This window comes from Macrobrachium nipponense, chromosome 12, assembly GCF_015104395.2.
Source record: "Macrobrachium nipponense isolate FS-2020 chromosome 12, ASM1510439v2, whole genome shotgun sequence".
Classification (NCBI taxonomy): Eukaryota; Metazoa; Arthropoda; class Malacostraca; order Decapoda; family Palaemonidae; genus Macrobrachium; species Macrobrachium nipponense.
The window spans coordinates 100,659,723-100,674,722 of record NC_087205.1 but is presented as its reverse complement, the minus strand read 5'-3'; the positions used below and the strand labels follow the sequence as shown (position 1 = coordinate 100,674,722).

The window sequence follows — 15,000 nt, the reverse complement described above, 5'->3', positions numbered from 1 at the left end:
GTAGCAAGTTTGGTTCGTTTTAAAATGCTACTGATGGGGAATAAAGTAGAAGTCCTTACACACCAGAAGCCATTATTAGATCTTTTTAATAAGCCTGATTTGTCGCCTAAAAGAGCTCGATGGTTTCTAACTATCAGAGATTTCGATGCAAAGCTCACATATATAGAAGGCAAATTAAATGTAGTAGCAGACGCCCTTAGTAGAAGTTTTTATGACACAGAAGGATTTCAAGTTGCGCTAGTCACTAGCGAGTCTATACAATGGGATATGGGTCCCATAGAGCAAAGGCAGGATGAAGATGAAATTTTGGCAGACGCAAAAGCATTTCTTAGAGGGGAATTAGTCAGGAAACGTTATAAGTTACCTTTTTCGGGTTTAGAGTTAAAAGGTAATCTATTGGTCAGGAAAATTAAATATAAATTGCGAACTAGTGAAAGTAAAGGAGACACGACACAGATCGTAATTCCGAAAGTGCTAATTCCAGTGGTTTTGGATATAGTACATTGCAGGTTCGGTAGTCCACACTTGGGGATAGAAAAACGTATAATGAGGTGCGTGCTAAATATATTTGGTAAAACATGGGGAAATATGTGAAAAATTTTGTGTAAAACTGTACACTATGCAATGCATGCAAACCTGCAAGGATAACTTCATGCGAATTAGGGTCATATCCGATACCAAGTAGACCTTTTCAGAGAATACATATGGATATCCTAGGAAATTTTTGTGAATCTAGATATGTGAATAAGTACTAGTTAGTAATAATAGATGAACTTATGAGGATAGTAGAAATGTTTCCACTTAAGCATAAAACAGCTGAAGTAGCTATAGCATTTTTCAATGGTATCATTTGCAGATATGGCTCACCCGAGGTTTTATTGACCGACAATGGCAGAGAATTTGTAAACAAAACTTTAGAATGTTTAGCGGATGTCATGGGGGCACAGAAAGTAACCATTATTCCATACAGACCTGAAGCTAATGGGTTGTGTGAATGAGCAAACAGGAAAGTGCCCAAAGCTCTCAGGAAGACTGTAAGCGGTAATGATAAAAACTGGGACAGATATATTGATGTTGTTAGACATAATATTAACACTATGGTTAGTGATTTCATTAAAATGTCTCCATTTGAAGCTTTGTTTGGTTGCCCAGCACGAGGCACATTCGATCTGTTAACTATATCTCATCATGGGGAAGATACAATCGAAGCATTAATATCAACAGGGAAGAGAGACACGCTTCTCTCAGCCGTAATCTCGGGGTCACGACTCGAGAAATGGTAGAAAGAAGTAATAGCAGAACATCTGATCCTAAGATCAATGTTGGAGACGAGGTATTTCTGAAAATCAATGTGAGAAATGAACTAAATTACAAATTGGGTCCAAAATTTGAGGATCCTTTTAGAGTCGTTGAGGAAAAGACTGGAAACATATTTGCAGTCTTAGAGGAAAAAACAGGTCGGTCGAAATTAACACATATCAAAACTGAAAAGAGTTGGTTGTCGTAACTAATATAATGTCGCGCAGTTGCATTTTTTTCTGGTTTTCGCAAATTGATGGCGAAATGTGTTTAATGTTTTTTTTCTCTTTAATTTCTTCTACTAATTTTCTTATTAAACGCAAACTGCAGCGTTTTGGTGTGAGAACTAGAGGTGATTATTTCACGTGAAAAATCGGGTTGAAAATATGGTAAATTTCTGTTAAGCTTAGAAATATTATGATAAGCCCGTGGTGGTTCCTGTGTGTATGGGTTTAGTGGGGCTGGATTTTTGGCGGCTTTTTGGGTGGTGGATTTTTGGGGCTGAATTTTTGTTGTTGTGGCTATAATCTTTGGCGGTGGATTTTGTTGTGGTTATAATTTTTTTGGCGGTGATCTGTGGTTTTACGAGCCAAAAGGGGGTTATTGTGATTTTATGGGTCCTTGCGAAGAGGTTGTATTTTATTTCACCAGTAGTTATATTTGGTGGTATATAATGGTTGAATTGTGGTTTTCTGTGGTTTATATCCCGACGAGGTGGTTATGTGGTTTTATATACTTGTGGCAGTATCATGAATGAGTTGTTTTCAAGGACAATTTTTGGGTACCTTTGTGGATGTCATAGGGATAATTTTGTGGAATGTGGTTATATAGTATCAGTATAGAATTTTTGGGCTATTTAATGAATAACGATTTCTGAGGTTGCAAGTCTGACTATACTCTGTTTTTTTCCATCTGTCCATCTGCCTTTGGTGTTTCTGTATGGTAACACTGCGTACCGGGCTTTAGATAGTTACATTCAGCTTACATTCAACGATTATAATAATATCCTATTTCGAATATTAACGGTGTAATTCGCATACAATAAATTATTAAAACACTTTTCAGTTGCAAATGTACACCCATATATCCTTTTATTTACCTAAAACTTACACATAGCGTAACTATCTAAAGCCCAGGACGCAGTGTTACCATACAAAAACACCACAGGCGGATGGACAGATGAAAAAAAACAGAGTATAGACAAACCTATAGTGCGATTTGAGCACAAGAGGTATTCACAGGTGGATTAATGCTGATAATGCTGTGATGAGACCGGTTGCTGATTTTTCTTTTCGGAGTTGATTACTCGGAGATTTGCACTGTTTTCAGAGATGTCGATTATGACATTCCATGGGGATGTATGTAAGGGGTCAATTCCGGTCGATGGGATATGTTGCGGCAGCAAATTCCGTAACGAAACATACTGCGTTTATGGGGGGAAAAGCGCTGGATTATATATATATTTTTTCTCCGTGTTCATTTTGTTATGGGGAAAGTTCAATTATTATTACTATTATTATTTTTTTTCTTTTCCTACAAGGGATGTTCGTAATTGGGGTTAAGCTTTACATAGCATTTCTATCATAGACAGGAGGTATAATTTATTGGGGTATATGTGTCAGATAGAAGGGGTATTCGGCATTATATTTCATGGAGGTTAATTATATAAACAGTACAGGGGTTTTGGTGTATAGACATTATGGGGGTTTTTTGATTGTAAATTTGTCAGATATAGGATAACTTGTGAGGATCAGTGGGTAAAGATCATATTTTGTTAAGTGAGAAATTTTTAATAATTGACTTTGAGATTGGGTATATTAGGTAATGACAGATTTGTGTGGTAAAGCAAGACTAGTTATTCTATGATCATGTAGACTTTTCAAATAAGGCCACACGATGACTTTAGAGAATTTCAACTTCACGTGATGGTGACGACGGACACAGCTTGGTTCTACAGTACCAGAGGTCGAATCTATACACGAGCGGCGATGTTATGGATCGCCTTTGCAATGGACGAGATGTCGTCGGTGGATCGTCTCAGGAAATGTTCTGGGACAAATCAGGAGTCTACAATCTTCTACGAGATGGGTGCGAGACGCACTTGCATGGAAGTCACGGGATATTTCCTTGACAACGAGGTGGTGGTTACGATTCCTTCATCGGAAGATGTTGAATCTACAGTTCAGTGACGAGGGGCTGTTGGATACGCTTACAGGTGTCGCAGACGCTGAATAATGGCGCATGCTGAATTGTTTCGAGATGGTTCACGTGCTTAGCTTGGGTCTACAACTATTCGACAAAGATGTTCGTGAAACACTTACATGGACTCACGAGGCGGTTCAAGTTCCGCTTATCTTAGAGACGGATGAATTCTTCTTCAAAGAACGCTACACAATTCCAGTGATTGCGGCAATGGTATCTATAGTGATAGTCGAAATATGTGTTATAGGGGCTACCTTGCAAACATTATGAACCAGTATATACCAGTTGCTGGTGTGGTGTGTGACGGGAGTGCACAAAAGACATAGGTGGCCGAGCCATCTTAAAAGAAAGTGGGGTGGTGAATTGTTAATCTCAGCTTTTTCGGCTTAGAGAAAGGAACGCTTAGTGACAAACGCTTGGCTCCTCGAAGAGTGCTGAAATGAAATAACAGGGATGCAAAGGAAGAGGGGACACTCTTTGATTACTTGTGTCGTGATATAGAACACGCATTGCAGAAGGTTCGAGGACACCCATCGCAAGATGGGTTCATGGCACCATATAGGATGATGGGTTCTCTAAAGACTTAAATGACCAATTAAATGGCATAATTAATCAGACAGTGAGATTCAGGGGAAGTGTTTACTTAAACTAAATTCAGGAGAGGAGAATGACAGTTTACGGTTTTTTTTGGGGGGGGTCAGACTTTATTCTTTTTACTCCATTTTATATTGATTTTGTTCCATTTAATGTTTAGCTAATTTGGGAAATAAAAAGTATATTTTTGTATCTACGAGGATTCATTAGCCCAGTTTGCAGTTTTAGCTCGTGCAGAATGACAAGCAGCAAAGAGAGGTAAGGGAGTTGCCTATTTGTTTAAACGAGTGTCATTTGGTTCTAAAAACTCGTTCACACACACACACACATATATATATAGTATATATATACATATAATATAAATATTATATATAACATATATACATATATATCTATATATTACTATTAATATATATATTATATAGATATTAAGAAAATCACAAAAGTAGGCACGTGGATTTGTTTATTAGCTGATGCCACTTTGAATATTTAAAGTGAGGTAAGGGAGTTGCCTATTTGTTTAATTTGTTTAAACGAGTGTCATTTGGTCCTAAAAACTCGTTCACACACACACACACATATATATAGTATATATATATATATATATATATACATATATATATATACATACATATATATATATATATATATATATATATATATATATATATATATATATATATATATATATATATTAAGAAATCACAAAAGTAGGCACGTGGATTTGTTTATTAGCTGATGCCACTTTGAATATTTAAAGAAGAAAAGACAGAGTACCAAGTACTTTCGTGCATTTAACACATCTTCGGATATATATATAATATATATATATATATATATATATATATATATATATAATATATATATATATATATATATATAATGTTCTTTGTTTCCAGAGAGGTGGACTTCGCTCTGGGTCCCTTTGCGTTCAACTGGGAGCGCTACTATTACGCCTGCGAGTTCACTCAGCCCATCTTCATGGACTACGAGAGCGTCTTCATGAGGCGACCTAGAGTGGAAACAGATCTGTTTGCTTTCCTCAAGCCATTCACGTGGCAGGTACGTTTGGTTTTGGGATTAACACGTCCCTGCGAGTTAAAAGTCTTACGTTGACATCTTGGATTGGCGTGCATCTGCGTGTAACAGTTCTGAAGTTGTATGAAGACAGGTGTTTGGGAGTATGCGGTAAATGTATCCATTGAAACGATCTGATTTTTGTGGGGGACTGGTGTGCATTTAATTTTGTAGATTTGCTGGTATGTCGTTGCATAAAAAGATTTCATCTACAATATATATAATATAGAAATGTTCTGTTACGACATAATGCCATCTAATGAAAGGAACCCATAAAAACGCCAAAATATAGAAAGTGAGTACTATATTTCAAAGAATGAAGAGAGAGAGAGACAGCAGTCTCTGAAATATAGTACTTACTTTCTATATTTTGGCGTTTTTATGGGCTCCTTTTGTTTTATATATATATATATATATATATTACACCTAGGGTTATGATTAATAATATATTGCCAATATGTTCGCTGTGACCTATTGGAATGTGGAGAAGCAACGACCTGAGAAAAGCTGATCAATGGTTTCTGTGTGGTGGCGTGAGATAAAACTGGATAGAAAGACAAGTCAATGTACGACAGTTTATGAACTCTTCTCAAAGTGCCTTTGGGAAACTGGTTGCAGCCAGTAATGTGAGGCATTGTCGAACTGTGCGTTCGTATGTGCGTGTGCGCCTCTTCCTTTTATAATGTATCATATGCAAGTCTATGGTGGATTTTGATAGAGGCGTCTTTGGAAGAAAGGTAGGATGCCGTGGTGCTCACCGAAAGTCTCTTTATAATATGGTGTGTTAAATATTCCGGCTGCTTGGGTGAGTCTTATAATATTTTAGCCAAAGAGTGGCTTGTTATCTATTTGATATTTTATGGGAATATTCAATCTCTGATCTCTGTTGTTAAACTTATGTGTGTACTTACGGGGTGTTCTCGTGTCTTTGAAACAGACGGTTCTGGCAAGGAACTATGTGGGGACCGAGGGAGACATTTGGTGTGACCAATACAGTTTAGACATTTTACTGTTGGGGTTTTTAAGTTAGTCAGTAAGACTTGGATCATTATCTTTTGTTACTTAATAAATGTATTTTTTATAATGCAACTCTCTCATTTTGATTACCTGTTAGAGTGGAGAGAAAGAGGTGAAAGAGAGAGAGAGAGAGAGAGAGAGAGAGAGAGAGAGAGAGAGGTATCGCTGTTAGAGAGAGAGAGAGAGAAAGAAAAGTCGCGAGCCGTTGGTTGCTTAGAGAGAGAGAGATTTGTTTGTTGTTTGCCTGACGCTCAAGTTACACGTTTACCAAATGAATAATGAGGATCATATCCTCATTACACACACACACACACACACACACACACACACAAACACACACACACACACACACACATATATAATAATAATATATATAATATATATATTATATACATATAATATACTATATTTATATATATGTACTATATATATCTACATATATACAATACATGTATATTTTTTGAGTAACTAATTTAGGAAACTCTTAGAAAATTAGATGTTCTAATAAATTAAAACTACTCTGCTATCAGATGGCCTTTCCGAAGGGGGTGGAGATGAGAAGGGATTCCCTGAAACGGAGCTGGGTCTGCTCGTGAAACGGGGCTGGTTATGCCCCTAGACATAATTGCTGTATACATATGTTTGCTAGTATAATGATGTTATCGACATCGCCATCGTCATTGTACGCATCCTAAGCATCATCATCATAGCCTTTCAAGTCATCTTCAAGTTATCGTAGCCTCCAGGAGCCTCACCATCAGTACTTCCAGTAATGGGCCAACAAACAAAAACACAAACAAGGTATACTCTACTCTCTCCACAGGTGTGGGTCTGTTTACTCGGCGCGATCATCTTCACCTGGTTAACCCTGGTCCTGTTCCTCTACCTGAGTCCCTTTGAAGTGGTAAACGGTGCCGACAGCGTCAGCGATGTCAAAGTGACTGCCCAAGGCGAGCCCCAATCGATGTCAGAGCTAGGGGGCGGCAGCGAGCAAGAAAGGCACCACGGAAACAAGTCTCACTTCTTCTTCGTTGTCCGGAGTCTCTCTTATCAGAGTACGCAGTTCGAACGTTTGTTCTTTCATTTCTTTATCTGTCTATTTTGTTTTTTTTTTTTTTGCTTCAGAATGACACTTTTGGCAATAGAAAATAAACGGCTGATAATCAGGAAGTATTTCAGATTGTCTGTGATAAGTATAAGGTTATAAGATGATAAGATCTTCCTGGTTTCAGTTTGTCATGAAAATTCTGCATTACATTTCATAAGTATCTGACTCTTCTTTCAATTATCACTGAGGTTTTGATCAAGGGCACGAACAATCTAAAGTGCTGGAACCTGTATGTTCATTAAAGTCCAGAATTCAAGATGAATTCATTAGACTGAAGTATACGGAAAGGGTAACCCTTCCTTAATCCACATATTTCCCAAAACTTGATTTTCTTTTATCGCAGCCAACACCTGGCTACCCCAGAGCGATACGCGGCGAGTGGTCACAGCCACCTGGCTCGTCTCCTGCCTCATTCTTGGGTCGGTGTTCTCCGGGACTTTGACTGCTATGCTGACAGTTCCCCTCGTAAGGAGTTTTGATTTTCGTTCAGATCACCGACAGCGGTTAGATAGCTGGAATTTCATGAGAGACGAGTAATATATTGGTATTCTAGTAATTTCTGATTTGCCGAGTGAGTAACTCGGTGCAAAAATGAAGGGGAATTTTAACTTACTATCTCAGCCGTTAGAACTGGGAGCCTGTAATCCTTTGTGAAAAGTGTCTTGTTTTTGCAAACATGTCTCGAAAACTAATCAGCTAATTTGGATGAATATGGGCGAACGTATTCATTATGAAACGCCATGTAGATTTGATATGTTACCAGGAAATCATGTCGCCTTAATCACCATTTGAAGCTATACTCGACAGCACAGTAGAAAAAAAATATTAACAACGAATTATATTTTTCTCTTCACAATAGGTTCGTATTCCCATCGACAGCACTGAAGACCTGGTGAGGCAGCGTGAAATTCCATGGGCTATTGAATCTGGATCTTTCCTCTTCCAGGTGCTCTTTGTAAGTATAACTCCTATGACTAAGGATTATCCTTCACTAAATAAAGTAATATGATTCATAGCAATCTTCAATTTCTTCTTTCATATTATACCTTTGAGGCTAGGTAAAGCAGTTTATACTACTTTATACACCTTTACATTTTTTTTATTTTTTAATTTTTTTGTTAACGATTATTCGTAAGACGTACTACGCGAGTCGGTATGTCATCTGAATTACTGAAAAAAACTACTTCAGAGCTCTAAATGTCACTGATTGGCCTTTTGCAAGATGTCCCTCATCAATACTCTATTATGTCTCATCGTCAGTTTCTGAGTTCTTTTTTTTTATTGCTCTTCAAAAGCCTTTTTTTTAAATGGATATTTTCATTAACGTGTTATTTGAGTGACGCATATGATCATGTACATATGAAGGAGCCTTTATGCCCGTACACTTATGTCTCTGTAAATTTATACGCTCGTGTTAGTCTTAGAAAGGATACGGAAACTACAGAGATTTACTAAGATATGAAGCCTTCATATATTTGCAAGCAAGTGCACACACATCCACACACACACACATATGTGTGTGTATGAACTATGTACGTACTTATCGAATGTCTGTTTTAATATCCAGTCCTCATTTTTTACAGCAAGCTACGAGCGGGATATACAAGGCAATATGGGACGGCCACTCTTATCGAATTACCGACTGCTACAGCTATCGGCAAGACATCAAAGCCGGAGTTTATGCCGCAGTTTGTGATAAAATGACAATGAAGAAGGTAAACTATGCTAGATTCACATCAACCGTGCATCTGATGTCAAGGCCAGTCCCTTACGACGCTCCTGATTGGCTGTTGATAAGCTAATCACAGGGCTGGAAACTCTCAGTCTCGAGAGAGTTCACATAAGCAGGATGTATGTTCCACCTCTCATGAGGGATACTTTTGAAAGACTTATCCCTCAGAGGTGGAGCATACACCCTGCTTATGTGAACCCACTCTTGAGAGACTGAGAGTTTCCAGCCCTGTGATTGGATTATGAACAGCCAATCAGGAGTGTCGGAAGGGACTGGCCTAGACATCAGGTGTACGGTTGATGTGAATCTACTATAGCTGTTCAGTCCAATCGAGGTAGATTGCAGTCACAGTTGATTCATTCACGTTCCTCTTGGAATCCAGACACATGCATGCTACGTAAAGCACAACAAGCATTTAACGCAAGAACACAGTTCAAACAGTCATGAGAATAACGAATATTTATTCAACAGTATATACACAACGCATTGCATGAAATCACTTCTCAGGTAAGACTCCTGGTTTCACTTACTAGAACCAGCAACTAAAGAAGATCACGTATTAGAGGCATAAGAGATGAAGAATTTTGACCTAAATCTGCAATTCGAAGTCCTCGAGAGAATGTTATATCTATTTGAACAGGTTTCAGAGTAGCCATATCGATGGGTTACTCCCACCTTTATTCTCATAAATGACATCTTCGTGAAATATTGTTCTAAGTAACTTGATAACATCTGATGACGTCATGGAACGTGAGACTACCTTTTATTAACTTTCCCTTTTAGTAAAAGTTTCACGAAGACAACTTAGACATATAAAACAACAAAGTTTGACCGTATAAGTCCTGCATAACTGAAGGATCCATGAGAACTCGAATTCAGGGACGACTTAGAAGTTTCCCACGAGGTTCCATTCTGACAAAGAATCGGATTAGCAACAGACTTAACTAGAAAACTCCTGGATAGCTCTTAGAAGCGGGGATATTTTAGAGATCAGGGAAAAATAATCACGGATAATATTTTAACAATACCTGGTGGTGAACGGAACGAAATAGCGCCAGATTACAGAACTCAGATGACTACTTCTCACTGATGCTAATGAATGATGACATAGTGTTAAGTGAAGAAGCGGATAGAGGACGGGATGATTCTCAATCACAACTCTATGATGGAGTAGTGTACAAACAGTACTCGCAAAAAGGCGCAGTAGAACACTTTACAGTGGAGTGAAAAGAAATATCTATACGTAGCAAAGATAGGTTTGACACTGAGGTAGATTACACTGAGTTCAAATCCTGTCAGGAAGTGAAGAAAGAAAATGAGATGAAATGACGTCTCTATTCTGAAATATGGTTGCGAAGGTTGATATGAAGCTTTGGTAACATGGAAGAAACAAAAACCTAAAACATTTGATGTTTAGAACTATGATTTTGTGATATATCATTAAATTTTCTAGGCTTAGTTTTTTCAATTGTAATTAGCTTCCAATTTCATTTGCGTTTTGTTAAGATTGTTATTGCTTAGCCTTTAAGCCTTGCCTAAAGTTTCTTGTAAATCGTTCGAGTACAGCTCTACCTTGTCGATGCAATGACACCTGTATTCACAATTTTTCTAAATACTACGTACGAAGAACGAGAAAATATACTTCTATACATATAAAGCTACGAAGGTAAACATGCATACACACACACACACACACACACACACACACACACACATATATATATATATATATATATATATATATATATATATATATAATATATATATATATATATATATATATTATTTCTTTCCTCATAACGCTATTTTTTACTGCCTCGTTTGAAGAATGATCGTATTAAGTGTTACAATGAAAAAGGCTAAAAAAAAAAAAGGGGGGGGGGGGTGCGGGAAGAATACACAGGATCATAAGAATATGAAAATAAGAATTTTAGGGTGAACTAGATGCAGAAGTATATAATGATGATGAAATCATTCCAGTTCAAATAAATAGTGTTGATAACAAATGAATGGTTAAAATCACCAGTACATGAGCATTTGAATAAGAAAAATAATTAGTAACTTACCTTAACAGAGCTCACACGAATGAACCTGAAGGCTAATTTAAGGAAGGATATTTAGCTTTTGCTATGATGAAAAGATATCTTTACCGTGCCTGATTTTATGTTTAGTGGTTAAATCATATATAACAAAACAATACGCTTCTGGGGAAACTCAAAACCATCAAAGAAAGAAAGGAAAGCATTAAGCAATAAAAGAAAAAGACAACCCACGAAAACCCGATATTCTGAAAAAAAACAGCAAACAGCAACGCATAAAGTGGAAGAACCCACACATTTCCTTTGTTTAAGCGGGAAATTTGCTGGCCCCTCATTGCTTGTGATGAAATCATTGCCATCAGGCTCTAGCCTTCTATCTGTAAACATTAATTTATTTAAACATATCTCGTTTTTGCGTACTTGTTAATCGTCATCAAGTGTTAAATTCTACGTAGAATATTTAGAAATAGATTTGAAATAAAGAAATGCCTTTCAAGCGCTAATTTTTCAATATTTCTCCATAAAAAAATAGCCAGTTTTTGTTTTTATTGGCATTAAGAGAGTTTCTTATCCAAGGAACTACTTAAATTATTTACACAGATAGACCTACAAAATCTAAATTCCTTCTTTAATAACGTTTTAAGAAATTATGTATCAGTTCAAATAATAGTTTAAGAGATAGACAACAATCAAAGAAGTAAAATCAACATTTAAGTAAGATTTTAAATTCACGCGAATGGCTACATTGGAGGAAAGTACGAGTTACGAAAAATATTAATCGTTTGTTTTCTTGATTATTGACAAATCCAGGGAATACTTCGTACAGATGCCAAGCAAGAGCAAATATCATGACACCTTCAATGATTGCACACCACTAATAGGTATACCAAGATGCGAAAACAGAAACCCCTTGATTGAATATTTGTAGAAGTCAAATCGTTTTTTTTCCCGAAAGGATAACTGGCTACGACATCATATAGAGGCCCCATTTATGATTATGATAATGATTTCATCAATCAGTTTAGGCAAAAGTCAGTCCCGGCAAGGAGGGGTTTATTTTATTGTTAGTTGCTGTTAATTACTTAATTTCATTTTTATTTCTTGCTAATTTGGTTCGAAAGCTGCGGGATAATTCCCAATATATGCATGTGCGCTTACACATACACACACACACACACACGCATATACATACATACACACACACACACTATATATATATATATATATCATACTATATATATATATATATATATATATATATATATATGTATGTATACATATATATCCTTTGTCAAATCTTTGCATTCTGCTTCGTGAAAGTCTTCGAGTTAATAATAATAATAATAATAATAATAATAATAATAATAATAATAATAATAATAATAATAATAATATCTAGAGTTAGAATTTCAACTCAGTCATTCAATCATTGTCACTCTTAATTTACATATAAGTATAAAAAGAGCACAATATTCGCTGAGAGCCAATATAATGTATTTTCTCTATACTATGTTGATGCTTATATATTTTTTTACTTCCGCGCTTCAAGATTAATCTTGTGAATTTTCAAGGAAAAAATCTAAATTAGGGTAAGAAAAAAAAATACGAAACATCAAGGGAAAATAAAATAGAAAAATCTTAAAGGTGACTTGTATCTATCTAAAAGTGATACGTTTATATCAAAGGATGATGAACGATTTTAATTGTAATAATTTAAGGTAGGCGATCCAGATTTTGCTTTGCATTATCATTTGTAAATTTAGTAATTAAATCATAAATAACAAAACGTGTCTGCTTTAAAACACATAACTTTTAAAAATAAAAACAAAAAATAAATCTGAACAAAAAAAAAAAAAAAACAGGAAACTCTGACACGTTTGAAAAGACAGCAAACAGCCAACGCATAAATGGGAGGAAACCCAGTCTCTTTTCTGTTTAGGCGGGAAATTTGCTGTCTTGCTATTGGTTGTCACGAAATGGTTGCCATATAGCACTTGCCTTCAAACAGTAGACCCTCGTTTATGTAATCAGATGTCGTTTTTGTGTACATATCCAGCGTCATAGAGTTTTAAATTCTATATACAGTATTTTCAAATAAATGTGAAATAAACAAATGCTCTTTAAATTATATTTTGTTCGATATTTTTGTTTATCGTAGAGCAGCCGGTTTCAGTTTTTATGGCATGAACAGATTTTCTCATCCAAGGAGTCTAGAGTGAAAAAGGAACAAAAACAACTTTATTTTTTCATCCAGTTAAAGTAAAAATATCCAATGTCCTTATTTAATAACTTGTTATCAGATTATAAAGCCTTGCAAATAATTGCTGTGAGACATAAACAACGATTAACGATGAAAAACCAACATTTGTATAAGAATTCGAGTTCGCTCAAATGCCTACGATGGAGGTAGGACGGTGACGTCACATAAGTATCGAAAAAGACTCATCTAAGGATTCTAGAGCAAAAATGAACAAAACCAACTTTATTTTTTTTTACCCTATCAAGGTTAAAAAATCTAATTTCCTCATTTATTAACTCTTCATCTGATTAGAAAGCCTTGAAGATAATTACTGTGATAGATTAAAAACGATTAACGATGAAAAACGTACCATTAAGGCTATAAAATATAATGTCCTTATTTACTAACTTTTCATCAGATTATAGGTCCTTTCCACAAATCACTGTGCGAGATCAAACATATTTAATGATATTAAACCAACATTCATATAAAAATTCGAGTTAGCTTAAATGGCTACGATGGAGGTAAGAAGGCGACGTCTGCCATAAGTATAAAAAAAGACCAATCGGTTAATTTCTTAGTTGAGGAATATAAGGAGTAATACTCATGGAGCATATAAGATGGATGCTGGGTACCAACTCAAAAAAGGAGGCAACAGAATTAACCATCTGATGTTCATGGACATCAAGCTGTATGGTAGGAGCATCAAGGAAATAGATACCCTAATCCAGACTGTAAGGATTGTATCTGGGGACATCCGGATGGAGTTTGGAGTGGAAAAATGAGCCTTGGTCAGCATGCAAAAAGGCATAGTGACAAGGACTGAAGGAATAAAACTACCAGACGGAAATATCATCAAATACATAGTTGAGACAGACACAAATACGTGGGAATAATAGAGGGAGAGGATATAAAACGGCAAGCGATGAAGTACACGATCAGGAAAGAATATATGCAAAGACTTAAGATACTTGAGTCGAAATTCAGCGCTGGAAACATGACGAGAGTCATAAACACATGGCAGTACGAGAAATTAGATCCAGCGCAGTAGTAGTGGAAAGGACGAAGGCTGAACTCCGTAGCATAGACCAGAAAACTAGGAAACAAATGGCATTACACAAAGATAGCCTAAAAATGAATGAAACTTTAGATCCCTCAAAATTAAAGAGAAAAGGTAAGTTGGAATTAAATTTTAAATTTCCAACTTCAAGACAAAATAGAAGAGGCAAATCTTATATTAATTCAGCATGAAAAAGGCTTTTCAATCCCCACGAGAGAGTTGAACTTCAAAATAACATTATTGACCAGAGCCTTTTTTCCAGGTGATGTCTGAGGATTACAGCGACACGGGGGAGTGTAATTTCTACATGGCAAGAGAGGACTGGAAGTCCATGCCATTGGCTCTTGCCTTCCAGCACGGGCACTCGCTTTACGGCGAAGCCAACACACAGTAAGTCTACTAAATCTACGTACTTGTCTATTGCAAATGCAGTGAGGTGTCTCATGTCTCCCATTCTATAGAACTCAAAAGAATTATTATTATTTTTTTGCAATACAATCCTTTTATCCGTATCATATTTCATAAAAAGTCGTAGCTCTTGAGTGTGAAACAAGGCCTCCTTTATGGCCGACAATAATTAACAATTATTTCTCATTTTTCCTGTGTCCTTTTGAAACGAATAAGTTGCTCTTT

General features: G+C 36.2%; 1 protein-coding gene across 1 annotated transcript in view; it reads left to right on the top strand.

The window, feature by feature from the left end:
* The window catches only part of LOC135225066 (glutamate receptor ionotropic, delta-2-like), a 33,157-nt gene that overhangs the window by 16,167 nt on the left and 1,990 nt on the right, over positions 1–15,000 (top strand). Inside the window, exons 3-8 of the mRNA XM_064264331.1 lie at positions 4,995–5,157; positions 7,013–7,244; positions 7,641–7,762; positions 8,157–8,252; positions 8,881–9,012; positions 14,630–14,757. Of these exons, the coding sequence (XP_064120401.1) occupies positions 4,995–5,157; positions 7,013–7,244; positions 7,641–7,762; positions 8,157–8,252; positions 8,881–9,012; positions 14,630–14,757 (873 nt within the window). The remainder of the gene's footprint in view (positions 1–4,994; positions 5,158–7,012; positions 7,245–7,640; positions 7,763–8,156; positions 8,253–8,880; positions 9,013–14,629; positions 14,758–15,000) is intronic.